The following is a 14,268-nucleotide window of genomic DNA, read 5'->3' as shown; positions in this document are numbered from 1 at the left end:
AATGTATTTATTTCTTAAATGACAACAGATCATAAAACCTATCATATCAAATTCCTTAAACTAAAACCAGGGGAAAGCCCTAATGAATATTCAGGTGAGCCCTTTCCAGCAAAACGTCCATGTTGGTTTATGAGCTGACCTCAGACACAGCTGCTCCTAAGCCCCAGGACCCCAGTTAACCCATTAGCACTAATTTAACAAACATTAAGTAGGAAATAATTGCAGGGAAACAATTTTTTTTTTTTACAGCAAGAGCAAACTCCAATAACCAGCACTATTCTTGCTACTATGTTTGGAGAACTTGTTATATGCCAGGCACATGCATTCTCCCAGCTAACCGTCACAATGCTGGAACACAGGTGATCCCACCATTTCTGGGGGTGGAGAAGTGAAATCCCTTGCCCTTGCAGAGCAGACGGGCCAAGACTCAAGGCAGCTCTGTCAACAACCTGGCCAACCACCACACTTTTGAATGCAAACATGTGATGTGATTTACGCTTTATCATCTGAGAGTACTCAAGTAATGAAGGGATCTTTGCTCCCCCTCTCCCTAAGAAAGAGTTACACTGCTGGGGTGCCTGGGTGCCTCAGTCAGTTGAGCGTCTGACTTTGGTTCAGGTCACGATCTCACGGCTCGTGAGTTTGAGCCCCAAGCCAGGCACAAGTCAGGCTCTGTGCTAACAGCCGAGAGTCTGGAGTCTGCTTCAGATTCTGTTTCCCTCACTCTTTGCCCCTCCCCAGCTCATGTGTGCGCGTGCTCTCGCTCTCTCTCTCTCAAAAATAAACATTTAAAAAAATTAAAAAAAAAAAAAGAGTTGCACTGCTTTTAATAAAAAAAAGGTGGGTGGGAGGCTTTTATAAGGAATACACTTAAAAAAAAATTGATTTGAAGCCATTTATGCGAATTTCTTTCAGCTGCTCAAAATGGCGTTTTCCCCCCAATCCAGAAACTGGAGCAACTCGACCTCACACCTCACCACCTCCACCGCCCCCCTACTTTTTTATTTTTAAAATATGGAAGAGATCAGAAGTAAACATTAAGTTAACAGGTTTTAGTGAAAAAGCATTTTGTGCAAAATAGACTTGTACATGCAGATTTTTAAGGGAAATTTAAAAGTCCTTGCTAAGATTTAACCAAGCTATGAACGAAGCAATATGTTATTTTCCCACAAGGGGGCACTGCCATGCAACTATGCCTTCAAATACACTAGGACATTCTCCAAATCCCCGGCTGGATGTAAATCTTCTAAGAGTTCCAAAAGTTGACCATGTAAGGGAGCAGAATAAAGTGGGGAACGTTTTTACATTTCTTTTCAATAAAAACCATGCCTATGTTTATTTGTATCTCCTTTAAGGATGGGGGGTAAACCTCTATAACTTACTACAAAAAAAGGATTTCGACAGTGGCTTGCTTCCCAGCATAGAAAAGGTGGGACAAGACGAGCATTTATTTGACAAGGGGAAATTTCTTAAGCAAATGCAAAATCACCGCTACCTTAAAAGCTATACTTGAGTTGTTTTGTTTTTTTCTTTCCCCCGAGTTCAAGGGGGCTACGATTACAGTTAGGAGCTGGGTCACACGTCTCCCCTCTTTACTCTGCACACGCTTTAATAAGGAGCTCTTGGAGCTCTCGCACACACACCAGAGAGAAGTTTCTAACGCTTAGTCTATGTTCATTTTAACAGCAAAAGGAAGAGGTACTCTACTAGATCGAGTGTCTGCTCACGCCAAAGAGAACTGAAGCCGCATTTGGCAACCACAGGCTCTCCTTGGACTCGCTGGCTCTCAGTCACAAACTTCTAATAAACAAAAGCTCTTTTCAGGACTAAAGAATTAGGTAGCCCCTGCACAGCTCCGACAAGCAGAAAGCCCTTCTTAGGAAGCAAGCAGCTACAGCTGGAACAAAAGCAACATCTAGAATGCAGACCTTTTTGAAAAGCCGGGAGAGACGATGAAGTGAAGTAATGGTCGGTGCTGACTGCTATGGGTTATTATCCATCAAAGATTAATTTGGAAGGTCTATTAGGTTGACCCCAAAAATGTCATTTGTGTGGCTCAAAGCTGACAAATATGAACAATTTCACAAAGTTGGAGCTAATATTTAACTTTTTCTAGCCAGATTTCCTGTTTTCAGAAAAAATTTAATCTTTTAAAGATTACATAGAAAGCATAATTTATGATTCTTGCATTTCCTTAAAATTAATGAAGTTTTTTTTCTAAAGGCAGTACAGTAAAGCATATGTTGCCAAGACTATGCACTCAAATGTGTAACATCTGGGCACTGTCCCACAGAATGCCTGATCAAAGAAAAAGATAGGCCCAAATCCTTCCTAGAGCACGAGAAACAAGCATTGCTTAAGGTGTGACCAAAACTTACATGCCTAAATAAACAAACCAAGTTTCATCAGCTTTCCAAGGCTGATATTCAGGAAAAAGTATCTTTAAAAAACAAAAAAAAAACGGCAGTAACTAAACACAATATACACTCGTGGTTTAAAACAATTAAAAAGGGTTATTGTTCAGGGTGCCTGGGTGGCTCAGTTGGTTAAGCATCTGACTCTTGATTTTGGCTCAGGTCATGGTCTCACGGTTTGTGGCACTGAGCCCCAAACTGGGCTCTGCGCTGGCAGCATGGAGCCTGCTCGGGATTCTATCTGTCCTGCTCTCTGCCCTCCCCGCTCCGCTCTCTAAAAAAATAAACTTACAAGTGTCAGAATGTTACACACTCAAGGGAACGGTGCATTCAAAGTAAAAAGAGCTAAATGCATGGAAAAGCAAGTCTTAAATATTCATTTTTCAAAGGCAAATGGGATTCAGAAAATCAGGTACTGCTTAGCACATTTCTACTCTCAACTAAAACTGCCTACCAAAACATACCAAATAAATGCATCATAAACAAAGAACAAATGGCCAAGGCCAGAAAGAACAAGCAAAAAGCCCAAACTTGTTTCTTTGAACATCACAATCCTTAAAGGGATTACCATGAATTTCCACAAACGGCTTAAGGGAGCAGTTTAGAAGAGCCCAACAATTCCATTATCATCTTTTGGTGTACAACTAAAATGGGCCAGAACTCTTCTTTTAGTAAAGTACAAAACTCCAAACCTCTAGGCTCTAGTCAGCCTTCGAACTCGGACTTTGGCTACAGCCTGGAGCCCAGCACTGGTCTGTATCAGTTGTGTGGGTGGGGGTGGGGTGGGGGGAGGGGGGCGTCCTTTGGCACAGGGGCACTTAGCACCACCACACTCAATACACAAGCAACCAACTCCAAGTCACTTAGGAACACTTTAATGTGTTTGCTGATTAAGAATCTTGCACTCCCTTCAGACAGATACAATTTCTCTTTATCTGGAAAAATATTTACCATACCAACACAGAGCAAACAGTGAGTTCCAAAAGATGTTAGCTAAGTGCACATAAGAAAAAACGTATGGTGCTCTCTGTAAGCACCCACACCAAAAGACATCTTAGGGGCTCCAATCCTTTTTTGTTCTCTTGCACAGATGCAAATTTCCAAATATCCCAGCATCTAGCAGTTGCGGGAGGAGGTGACCAAGGCCACTAATGAAACTGCTATTTTGGGGAACCAGGGGAGATGGAAAGAACGGGTGGTTGATTGTTTGTTTTAAATAAATTAAGCATGCTCTTAACATATTGCAAAGGAAGGAACATCATATGGTGAGAAGATGCTCTAGAAAGACAAAAATAAGTCAGCAGCCCCACTTTTAAGTCCTGATTCCTCTTTCCAGTGCTTATGTGGCTCAGGGAAGTTACAGCACTTCCTCCTGGGCTCAAACTCCTTAACAGTGAAAATAAAGGCTGGGGTGAATGTTTTGGACCACGACCCTCAAAGAGTGCCCACTGTGCAATCTTCACTCTGTATCGTGTATACTTGAGCATGTCCCAAGTGTGAGCATGTACAGAAATCTCCTGGAGAGCTACGTGGAGCCCAGAGTGCTACCTGGACACTGACTGGGGAGGAAGCTAAAAATCTGCATTTCTAACAAGCTGTCCCTGGACAGACCAAACTTGAAAGGAAAGAGACTTAAGCGTTTTGGCTGGAGTCCTAGCTAAGGCACTGAGAGGCAGGCTTGGGAGTTAGTTACAAGGCTCCCCAGAAGGCCTCAGAAGCCCTGAAAAGAACCTCTTTGCTTCCAATGGTCAGAGAACTGGACCTGTGAGCAGATCCAGCCCACAACTGGGACTCCCACAAGTACAGACCTGCCCCCCTAGCCACGGTGGGGGGGGGGGGTCTTCTCCAAAGGAAAACAAACAAGGGGGGTGAGGCCGAATGGGCTGGATTCCAGGAACTTCCAGGAAGGGTGAGCTGGACTGGCAGCCCACACCCTCACCTGGGAGTGTCAGGGTCCCCTGGAGTGTGGAGGACCCCACTGTGACAAGGGAGTGGAGCCACGTGTTACTCCAGGCGCTAGGCTGGAAAAGCTGCTGGGGAGAAGGGTTCTACTGCCAAGAGGTGGCCCAGAGGGCAGTCCAGACTTGAGCAGTGTGTGGGGACCCAAGGCCCAGAGCTCAGGATGTCCAGCTCTGTCGGGCAGGCATCAGGGCTGCAGAGCAGCTTCAAGTCACGCCCTCCCCACCGCCCCCCAGGGGGGCATCTGCAAATGACAGGGACTGGGAGAAAAGGCGGAGAGTTGGGGTAAATCCGACGGGGCAACTACACTCACAGGCAGGTCGGGATGAAGGGACTGAGGGTAATGAGTAACAAGAGGTTAAAAGGAAGGTCAGAAAGAACAAAAGAAAGAAGAGGCATGAAATCTGAGCTTTCGTTTAGGAGCACAAGCCTACTGGGTCACTCACATTCAAAGGGGCTCCTTCAAGCTCTCTAGGGAAGTCCCCGAGAAGAACCCCGAACCCCATCAGTCGGAGCACACCCTCCACATCCTTTCTGTGACCCAGACACAACCTGGTGTGGTGAAACACCACTACAGTCACAAAACTGGGCACGTCTTGGTTTTGAAATGCCTCATCTGGGAAAAATCTTTCACCACAAGTGGATACACTCCAACATGCTGAAATAGGAGGGAAAAAAAACTCATTCCCTCTTTATATGAGCTGCATTTTAACAGGGAATAGATCTGTACTTTTATACTACGTCTTCCAAACAATGCTTTCCTACAAGTATTCGCTTATTACTGACACTTAAAAAACAGATGTTCAACTAAGTCATTTTGAGACCTGTGAGCCTTAAAATCCTGATTTAAACACTACTTCTACTTAAATCAATTCTTGGAAATAACAATAAAGTCACAGCATATACTACAGAGGAAGCAGATACTACAGAGGAAGACTGATACAGTCCTTTCTGGTTACACATAAATACCTAAAAATGTGGTTCCAATTTCTTTCTGTTTTTTAAACCGTGCTCATTTTCTTTCAAATTACTTCCAAAAACGAAGGTCTCTCTGATGTTAATCGTGTGTACACTTCGGCTTACACTTTAAAGGGTCTTCCTCTCCTGGGAAGTGACTTTTGTATACAAATCATGAAAAGCTACTTAGACAAAGTGCTGGAGATGATTAAAAGGGGCCAGATTCACATTTATACCTTAAAAAAAAAAAAAAAGCAGAAGCAGATGTCAACTGACTCATTTGTATATATTTTGGAAATGAGTTGAAGATATGCATATGCATTTCATCAGGACGTTTAAAGAAATCTCAACTTTTTTTTATTGTGGTTCTGTATCAACAACAACTGTAAAAATTTAAAAAAACATATATATATTCTGGTATCTTCCGTATGCTAGAGAAAACCTTGATTCATTACAATGTGATCTAACTAAAACATTTTTCAATCTGACAGAAAGGTATTTGCTCATTCAGAAACGAATTTTTAGAACTAAGAGCATATCACCTACTTCATCACCTAAGATTAGTAAAGAAGGAACTAAAGCAGCATTTTGTTCATTCAATATTTGAATGATAAAAACATCAATTCCTCCAAACTGTCTTCTCCCCCTTCTTTTTTTTAGACAACACAAAGGAAAAAAATCTGCAAATTCTTTTTGATTCACCAAGCCTTTATTAAAAGTTCACTCAGTATCATGCACTGAGCATCTTGCTGGAAAGAAAGAGATGATGTCGTACCTCATCATCTCCTGGAAACACAGAGACGATGAGGTACAACAGAGTCTGGGCCCCCAAAGGGTACCCACTTTACTGTGGAAAAGAGGAAGGCTTTTCAGGAGCCATGCCAAGGTTAGATCTGAAATGGAAGAGGGGCTGGGACGGTGTGGGGATGGAGGAGGGGAGGGGGCTCAGGGATGTGTTCTCCTGGAATGGCTTGCCAAGCAGAAGGTAGCTTCGTTCCTAAGGGATGGAACACCTTAATACTTCACTACAATGCCTCTTTCCCCCAAAACAGGAAACCAGTTTTGAATAGTGGCCAAAGGAAACGGGGAGGGGGGAGAGGAGACGTTTATGCAGACATCCCAGAATCCTTAGCTTGTTTCATTAGGCAATCATGTATCTTCTAGGAAGCTACAAAGAATGGTGGCTATAGTAACAGTCCTATACAGACTTTCCATAAGTAATCAACAAAAAAAAGTGGATAAACCATATATTTATATATATATGTGTGTGTGTGTGTGTGTGTATATATATATATGCAAATTACTGTGACCTTGGGTCAAATTCTTGTTCCTAGAGTTATTGTGACAATGTCACTCTTCAAATATGTAAATTATGTCAAAGGATCCACTCAAATATTTAGTTACTCTGTGGGTCTTATCACATCCTTTCTGTGTACAGTGAGGTACAGTTCATAAGCACAAGCAAAAAACAGCAAAGTCTACAACAAGAGTGATATATGAGCTGTCTGACACCAGCAACCCAGCAGAGTTGATCCTTAAAGTAATCAACAGTCACTCTGAATTAAACTGTCCAGGGCTGTATTTGTGTTAAATCCCCCTGCAGTGACAGAAACCCTCCACCAGGTGGAGTTAACAGTCAAGATTCACTTGCAAATTCTTGGGTTGGGTTTTTTTTTTTTTTTTTTTTAAATAAAGCTGATTTTATTTACTTTTGAGAGAGCGTGCAGAAGCATGCATGCGTGAGTGAGGAGGGGCAGAGAGAAGAGAGAGAATCCTAAGCAGGCTCCACACCAGCAGCACAGAGCCTAACATGGAGCTCAATCCCACAAACTGAGATCATGACCTGAGCAGAAATCCAGTCAAACGCTTAACCGACTGAGCCACCCAGGCACCCCCCAAATTCTTGGGTTTCCTGAACTCCCAACTATTTCACATTACTCCTGATTGGGGAGGAGACCTGGCTATTAATCCTCTCAAAATTACTAATTAACTGCTTTTATTTCTTTTAAAGCATGTTAATAGGCAGGAAAGAAATTCAGTCATTCAAGAAGTTTTTAGAAAAACTAGCTCATTCAAGAAAAACCAGAGTTCATTACCAACCAGATGAAAATCATGGATTCAGTCAGACTGAGACCAAAACCTCCAGGGGTTAAGGTGCCACAGCCTGAACTCTTGAGAGATCACCACACCCTCACAAGGTCTCCCTACTAAAAATCCACATTGTTGGTCCATAGTTACTAAACTCTCAATTCTAGTGTTCACTTTAATCCTTGAAGAGCAAGGTTTAGGTACTAAAAATTGACCGATGGCATGGCAGACGTGTCCCAAGAGGACTCCCACAACGAGTCACACTCCTGTACAAGCTCCTCCCCCGAGCACTGGTGGAACCCACGACATGCTTCTCACCAGCAGACTACGTATGTGCGGCACAGGGCTGGCACTCCTTCGATGAGGTTGCCTTCCCTGGCCACCAAATTTGTGAGGCGTCGTGCAGCAACAGAAAACCGATACACTAAGCAAGAAGACGTCCCCCAACAGTTCGCTGCACACACGTCCGACAGACCTCGACTCTTCCACCCCGTTCCCCAGCCATCTGGCTCCCTCACCGCCGTTCATGAAGGAATCACTACCGCCTTTCACTTTCTTCCCGACTGTCTCATACACGAGCAAGTACATGCATACAGATCTATTTTTCTCCCTTTTACGCTCTTACAAATGGAAGCATCCTATACGTACTCTTTTTTATCTTTCTCCCACATTACCTTGTGAAGGATTCCTGATCAGTACAAATAGAGCTCACTCCCTCTTAATGATCAAACTGAACTCCACTATACAGGTGACCCATAAGGTTCTAGAAACATTTAGACGTCAGACTGTTTCCAGTCATACGTTTATACCTTTGTCACTTCATACTGAGTAGGATCAATTCCTAGAAATGGAATTCTGCTGGGTCAAAGGGCGTGTACATTTGTAATTCCGCAAAACAGGTTGTGCCGATTTACACACCCAGGGGCAATGTAAGTGGGTGCCTGTTTCTTCTCCCTCCTTGCCAACCCAGGTGTCAAGTTAACATCAAACTGATTTTATAAAATGTCTTGACTCACAAAGATTAGTTTCATCATCATTCTCAAGCTCATCGGGTTCACTCAACAAATGCTGATGAATGAAGTCCTCACTCTGAAAAGGGGATGAGTTTGAGAACATGGAGACCAAGATACATCAATGAAACGAGTAAGAGCAGAAGGGTAGAGGATTCCAACGTGAATGAAACCCCCTGGAAGAAATGCTGTCTGACCCTCAGGACACACAGGCCTCAGACAGAGAGGAAGGAGTACCGGAAGGCAGGACAGAACAAATAGCGGGGAAACGAAGCCAGCAGCTTGACGAGTGACAAAGCAGGGCCTTAGCTCTGAAACGGAAGACTGGAAAATCGGTGGAAAGAACTCTGGATTAAGAGTCAGAATTTCCATTACTGGCAGTGGCTAAACGATCTTGGGAAAAGACTCGTTTACCTGGGCTTCAGTTTCCTGACTTGTAAAACAGGGTGGTTAGCCCCGAAATCAAACTTTCTGTGGCTGCAGAACTGTGTGTTCAAAGTCCATTTTATGGTGAAGACTAATGTCAGACAGGCAGGACTATGCTGGGAGAGGGGGACAGAGGGAACTCCTCAGCCCCATGTTCTAGTCACTCCATCCTGACAGCCGGAGAAACTGGTGAGCTCCAAGAAATTCTTAGGATTACACAAAACACGGTCTGAAAGCAACGAGGCCGAGGTAGCTCAGGTCCCCTTCGACTCTAAAAACTATTCCAACTTTCCCCTCAGTGTCGGATAACGCACCTGCATCTCCACTTGCCTACAATGCCTTCATTCACTGACTACCTAACATAGCTCAGGCACTGTTCAAGGAGCTGGGAAGACGACAGTTAAGAGTAAAAAAGACGCTTCCCTCCATGGTGCAATCTCTACTTAGGGAGAAGAGAAAAACAAACTTACAATGTCAAGAGTAATGAGGGTAAGAGAGAAAAATGTAACGAGGGTGGGAGTAAACTATTCCACCCATCAAATTGTACTTTTCCTCATGTTACGCCTCCTCCATTCGGTCTTCCCAGATTTTCGTCCTCACACACTGTTCTTCTCTCTGAAATCCTGCAGCACTTTGGACCATGCATAAGGCTCTGCCGTTTGTTCACCGTTTCACTGCACTGGGCTGGTCTCAGTCAGATTGCAAGCCTCTGGGAGGTTCTGTACCACCCTGGACAGCTACTGCAGGGCTAGTCCAGCAGCACAGAGCAGGCACTCAGTACCTGTGGACTGCTAAGACAACGCTGTCATTTGAGAACTGCAAATGTGTACTTTTCCCAACACCATGGACCAGAATTTTCAAGGAACATGAAAGAGCAGAATCAAATGAACCAATCAAAACAGAAAACCAAAGTGGATCTGGTTAAGAAGTAAAGATGGCCAGGTGGTCCAGATGTTTGCATTAGACGCTAATCCTAGGACAAACATTAACTATTCATGGCCAAATAGATGGGGTGGAAGCTGAAGGGAGGGTGTCAGGGTGAATGTCTGTGCCTGAAGTGTGGAAAGAAGAAGATGAGTGGAAGAAAAGGGCGGACCCAGAGCCCCTGCCCCACTACGTCTCTTCCCTACCTCCTTGCTGGGATGGGCACCGGCCCCACAATTCACCCCCCACCCACCAGGGCTTCACGCACCCCTGGGTTTACAACTGCTCAGAGTATCCTCACCTCCCAGCACAGAGTTCTGTTCTCCCCTTTCACAGCGGTAAATGTGTATGTCAGGGTTCCTTTTGTGACATCAAAAGGTCTGAGCATCCCTACATGGTATCAGCTGTATTTTTAGTATTCACAACTGACAAAACACATAAACAACTACTGTGACACAATGTCCACAGCAGCACTAGTTACAAGAGCCACAAGGTGGAAACAACCCAATGTCCATGCACATATGAGCACATAAACAGACTGGATTGTTATCAGCCATAAAAAGAAATGAAGTATGGCACACCCTACAACGAGGATGAAAACACGCCGAAGTAACAGAAGCCAGACACAGAAGGTCATGTACTGTTATGAAGTCCACCTCTATGAATTATCCAGCAGAGGTAAATCCATGAAAACAGAAAACAGATTAGTGGTAGCCAACGGCTGGGGAGAAGGTAGAGAAGGGAGTGACCGTCAATGGGTGCAGGGCGTCCTTTCGGAGTGATGAAGACGTTCTGAAACTGGGTGATGGCGATGGTGAGAATACACTTGTACAAAATGCCACCGAACTGTCCATTTTAAAGTGGTTAAAATGGTAAATGTTATGTGTGCTTCAACCCAAAAGTACTGTGAATTCAGTAAACTTTAAAATAAATTTCTATCTCACTAATCTCTAAAATGTAACTTGGAAAACAGGAGCTACAAACACTGAGTAATAAAACCACATATACATATTTATTTACTCCCCAACAATGCTTGGTTTGAACACAGGTCTCAGAACTCCTGCACAACTGTGGACAATAATGGCGAACATTTATTAAACTAGGTGGTGCTCTAAGTGCTCACATTTAACGCTGTGAGATAATTAGGCAGAGAGAGAGAGTACGCAACCCATCCGAGACTGAATAGCCAGCAGGTGGCAGAACCTCAAAATTTGAATCTGAAGCCAATCTAGTTTCAGAATGTATGTTTTTAGTCACGGCTCCATGGACTCACGATACAGACTCTTCTCATTTGGGCCCAATCCAGCTCTTTCCCTACGGATCCATCCTAAACAACATTCCACACAGGGAAGCACCCGCTCAGCCTTAGCGCAGCAGCTATCTCAAGTGCTGTTGTCATGTGTCCTCGGGGCCAACAGTGCCTTTTCTCTCCTCGCTGAAGGCTGGCCTGGGGTCGAAGGCATGAGACCAAGGGCCTCCGGGTTCTTGCACAATCAGCCTTCACTGCTCTTCCCACTTGCATTCATGCCTGCAAACACTGAGCACCCATTTTAGCCTGAGAACAAGAACAAAGAACCGCTCTTATGACGCCAGCAAGACCAAAGGTGTCTTGTATTCTGCAGGAGAACAACCTGGAATGCAAACCCATGAACCACAAGATCCGATCATTTTGTCTGGCCAGCACAACTTTTCCAAACACCAACAATACCACCTGAATGCCTTCCCTGGGGCACCCGTACGGCTGCTCAGCATGATCTGGTGATCTGTCGGTGCAGGCATGTAGGTCAGCCTGCCCCCGCCCACTAACCGACTCACGCACCGCTCACTCCCAAACACTGTCCTCCTACCACCATTCTTTCACACTCAGTGAATCGTGGCTGGAAAAGACACAGAGGGAAAAAAAGGCAAAACAGACACCTGAAAATTGTTTTTAAAACAGAAAATACATTCACTTCTGAGGATTAAAAAAAAAAAATCCTATATAATTTCAAAGGTGGAATTCTCCTTAGAACTGAAAATAACTTCAAATCATAGCACAACTAAAATTTAAGAAGTTCTATGACAAAGGTCCCTCATTAGTGCTTACATTTCTATTAAGGGAGGATATCCTAACAAAACAGGATCCAGTCTAGCAGGTCACTGCTGGCAGTCTCGACCCCAGTGATTGCAGAGAAAAGGTGGGAGACCTCTGTTTTAGAAGGGTTACTTTTAAGTTGCAACAGCAAAACCAGACATTTAGTGTTGGGGTTTGTTTGTTTGTTTTTTAAGCTTATTTATTTTGATAGAGCATGAGCAGGGAAGCGCAGAGGGAGAGGGAGAGGGAGAGAATCCCAAGCAGGCTCCACGCTGTCAGCATGGAGCCCGATGCAGGGCTCAATGCCACCAACAGTGAGATCACGACCTGAGCCAAAACCAAGAGTCAGACACTTAACCGACTGAGCCATCCAGGCACTTGTTGAGGTTATTTCTGTTCAACTTACAACGCTGCTCAGGTTCAGACAACAAGCACTGAAAATGAAACGGAAAGGCCATGAAATAAAAATCTAACTGAATACACTGGGCTTTCCTGTGACAGAAAGAAGGGATGCCTGCCACTCTTGTTTCAAAGCTTCTGCTCTCTGGACTAGCAGGAAAAGGGTCACTAGTTATCTTAACATATAAAAAGTCCACAACTGTGCCCTGCAAAACCAAGCAGCACCCAGCACACTCCAAGATAAGAACTGAGTTAATTTTCACAAGCTGCAGCAGAGTAATACAAGGGTCTTACTTTGGGAGAATGCAGGTCTTCACCTTTGGGGGCGGGGGGTGTTTTTATTAAGTCAAAAGCCTAAAGTACAAATATTTACATCTAGTAAAAATCAAGATTAGGAAGCTGTACAACTGTTAAGCTTTCTTAACAACACTTTAAAAGTATAAGGGACCCGCATTATTTATAGAAGTTCAAGGGAGAATTCTTTTGTAAAATAATGTTAGTCCCTTTCCCCCCCAATGAAAACAAACCTCTATATATCTCAGGTATACCAGCATTTCTCAAAGGGATCATTTGTGTAAAGGTGAAATCCACACAAAAGACAACCTTCTCTCCTACTCGCTGGTCTTTTTGTTGTACGGACCGACACCTGACCTCCAGACTCATTTCAGTGTAGAAATGCAGGCCGTAAGGGGCGCCTGGGTGGCGCAGTCGGTTAAGCGTCCGACTTCAGCCAGGTCACGATCTCGCGGTCCGTGAGTTCGAGCCCCGCGTCGGGCTCTGGGCTGATGGCTCAGAGCCTGGAGCCTGTTTCCGATTCTGTGTCTCCCTCTCTCTCTGCCCCTCCCCCGTTCATGCTCTGTCTCTCTCTGTCCCAAAAATAAATAAAAACGTTGAAAAAAATTAAAAAAAAAAAAAAAAAGAAATGCAGGCCGTAAAAGGAAGAGTGAAGATCATTTTTCGATTTAAGAGGCAGCAGGTTACAATGTCACGGAGGACTATGCAGTACTTACTGCTGGTTCAACTTGACTTCGATCTGCAATATCTATGTGGACAATTTCAACAGTTTTCCACGTGTTCGGATCTAAACCGTGTACCTAAAAATGACAAAGATAAATGAGACACAACAAACTGTAGACTATTCTTACTAGACAAAACCACTACAGTTATATATATAATCTTTATCTGAGCCTTTTGGAGCACAATATGAAGAATAAAAGAAACCCAAATTCCTACCTCACTAAATTAGTTGTCTGAAGTCTTAAGGGATCTACAAATCTTTTACCCCCTGTAGCCCTAAAAAATAAGTGTGGGGAAGGGGGAGGTGTGAGGATGCTGCCGATGAACAGAAACCCATCACCATTACTTCCTGGTAGTCCTTAAACATGAGCCATATAGCCAAATGTACCGAACCTATGTTTAACCCAACGATACACAACAATGTTCTTGCAAGCCTTGAGTCCTAGACAAACATAAGGTGACATATTAGACTGCAAGAAGCTGCACTGTGTGGTTTAAAACCTATCCTGAATCTGATTATCCTAAAGCTTTCCAGTTTCAGTAGGATCATCAATTCCTCCATTCCTTGTGTTGATTAATCATTTATTTCTGAAACTCCCTCTATGAACCAATTAAGAACGGTTTAAAAACTGCCACAGATACACCCACTTGAGAGCTGGAAAAGGTACATGAACTCATACACTGACTACAGCATACCAAATCTTCTCATTTAGGCTCGAAATTTTAGAATCACTATGAAAAAAACAACAGGAAATGTCAAATGATCTTCAGGAAGAACTCAAAGCAAATACAAGTCATAATTCAAAAGTTCTATTAATTGGCACCAATCACATAAAAGCAGAATCTACCATAACATGAACTTTCTCTCCTATAACAGCGCAGCACAAGGCTGGACAGTAGTTCTCAAACTGGAGCGTGCACCACAACACAGAGGACGCTGGACCCCTCCAACCGGGGATTTTAGTTCAATAGGTATGGGATGGAGGCTGAGAAGGTGCAC

General features: G+C 43.8%; 1 protein-coding gene across 3 annotated transcripts in view; it reads right to left on the bottom strand.

Annotated features, from left to right (window-relative positions):
* PITPNB (phosphatidylinositol transfer protein beta) overlaps positions 1 to 14,268 on the bottom strand; it is a 62,306-nt gene that overhangs the window by 26,902 nt on the left and 21,136 nt on the right. For all 3 annotated transcript variants that reach the window (XM_047088058.1, XM_047088057.1, XM_047088059.1), the window contains exon 7: positions 13,262 to 13,345. In XM_047088058.1, coding sequence (XP_046944014.1) covers positions 13,262 to 13,345 — 84 coding nt within the window. The remainder of the gene's footprint in view (positions 1 to 13,261; positions 13,346 to 14,268) is intronic.

This window comes from Lynx rufus, unplaced genomic scaffold (assembly GCF_022079265.1).
Source record: "Lynx rufus isolate CCGP_SWC_20201006 ecotype Redwood Valley unplaced genomic scaffold, mLynRuf1.p SCAF_24, whole genome shotgun sequence".
Classification (NCBI taxonomy): domain Eukaryota; kingdom Metazoa; phylum Chordata; class Mammalia; order Carnivora; family Felidae; genus Lynx; species Lynx rufus.
This window is presented reverse-complemented; position numbering and strand designations above follow the sequence as displayed.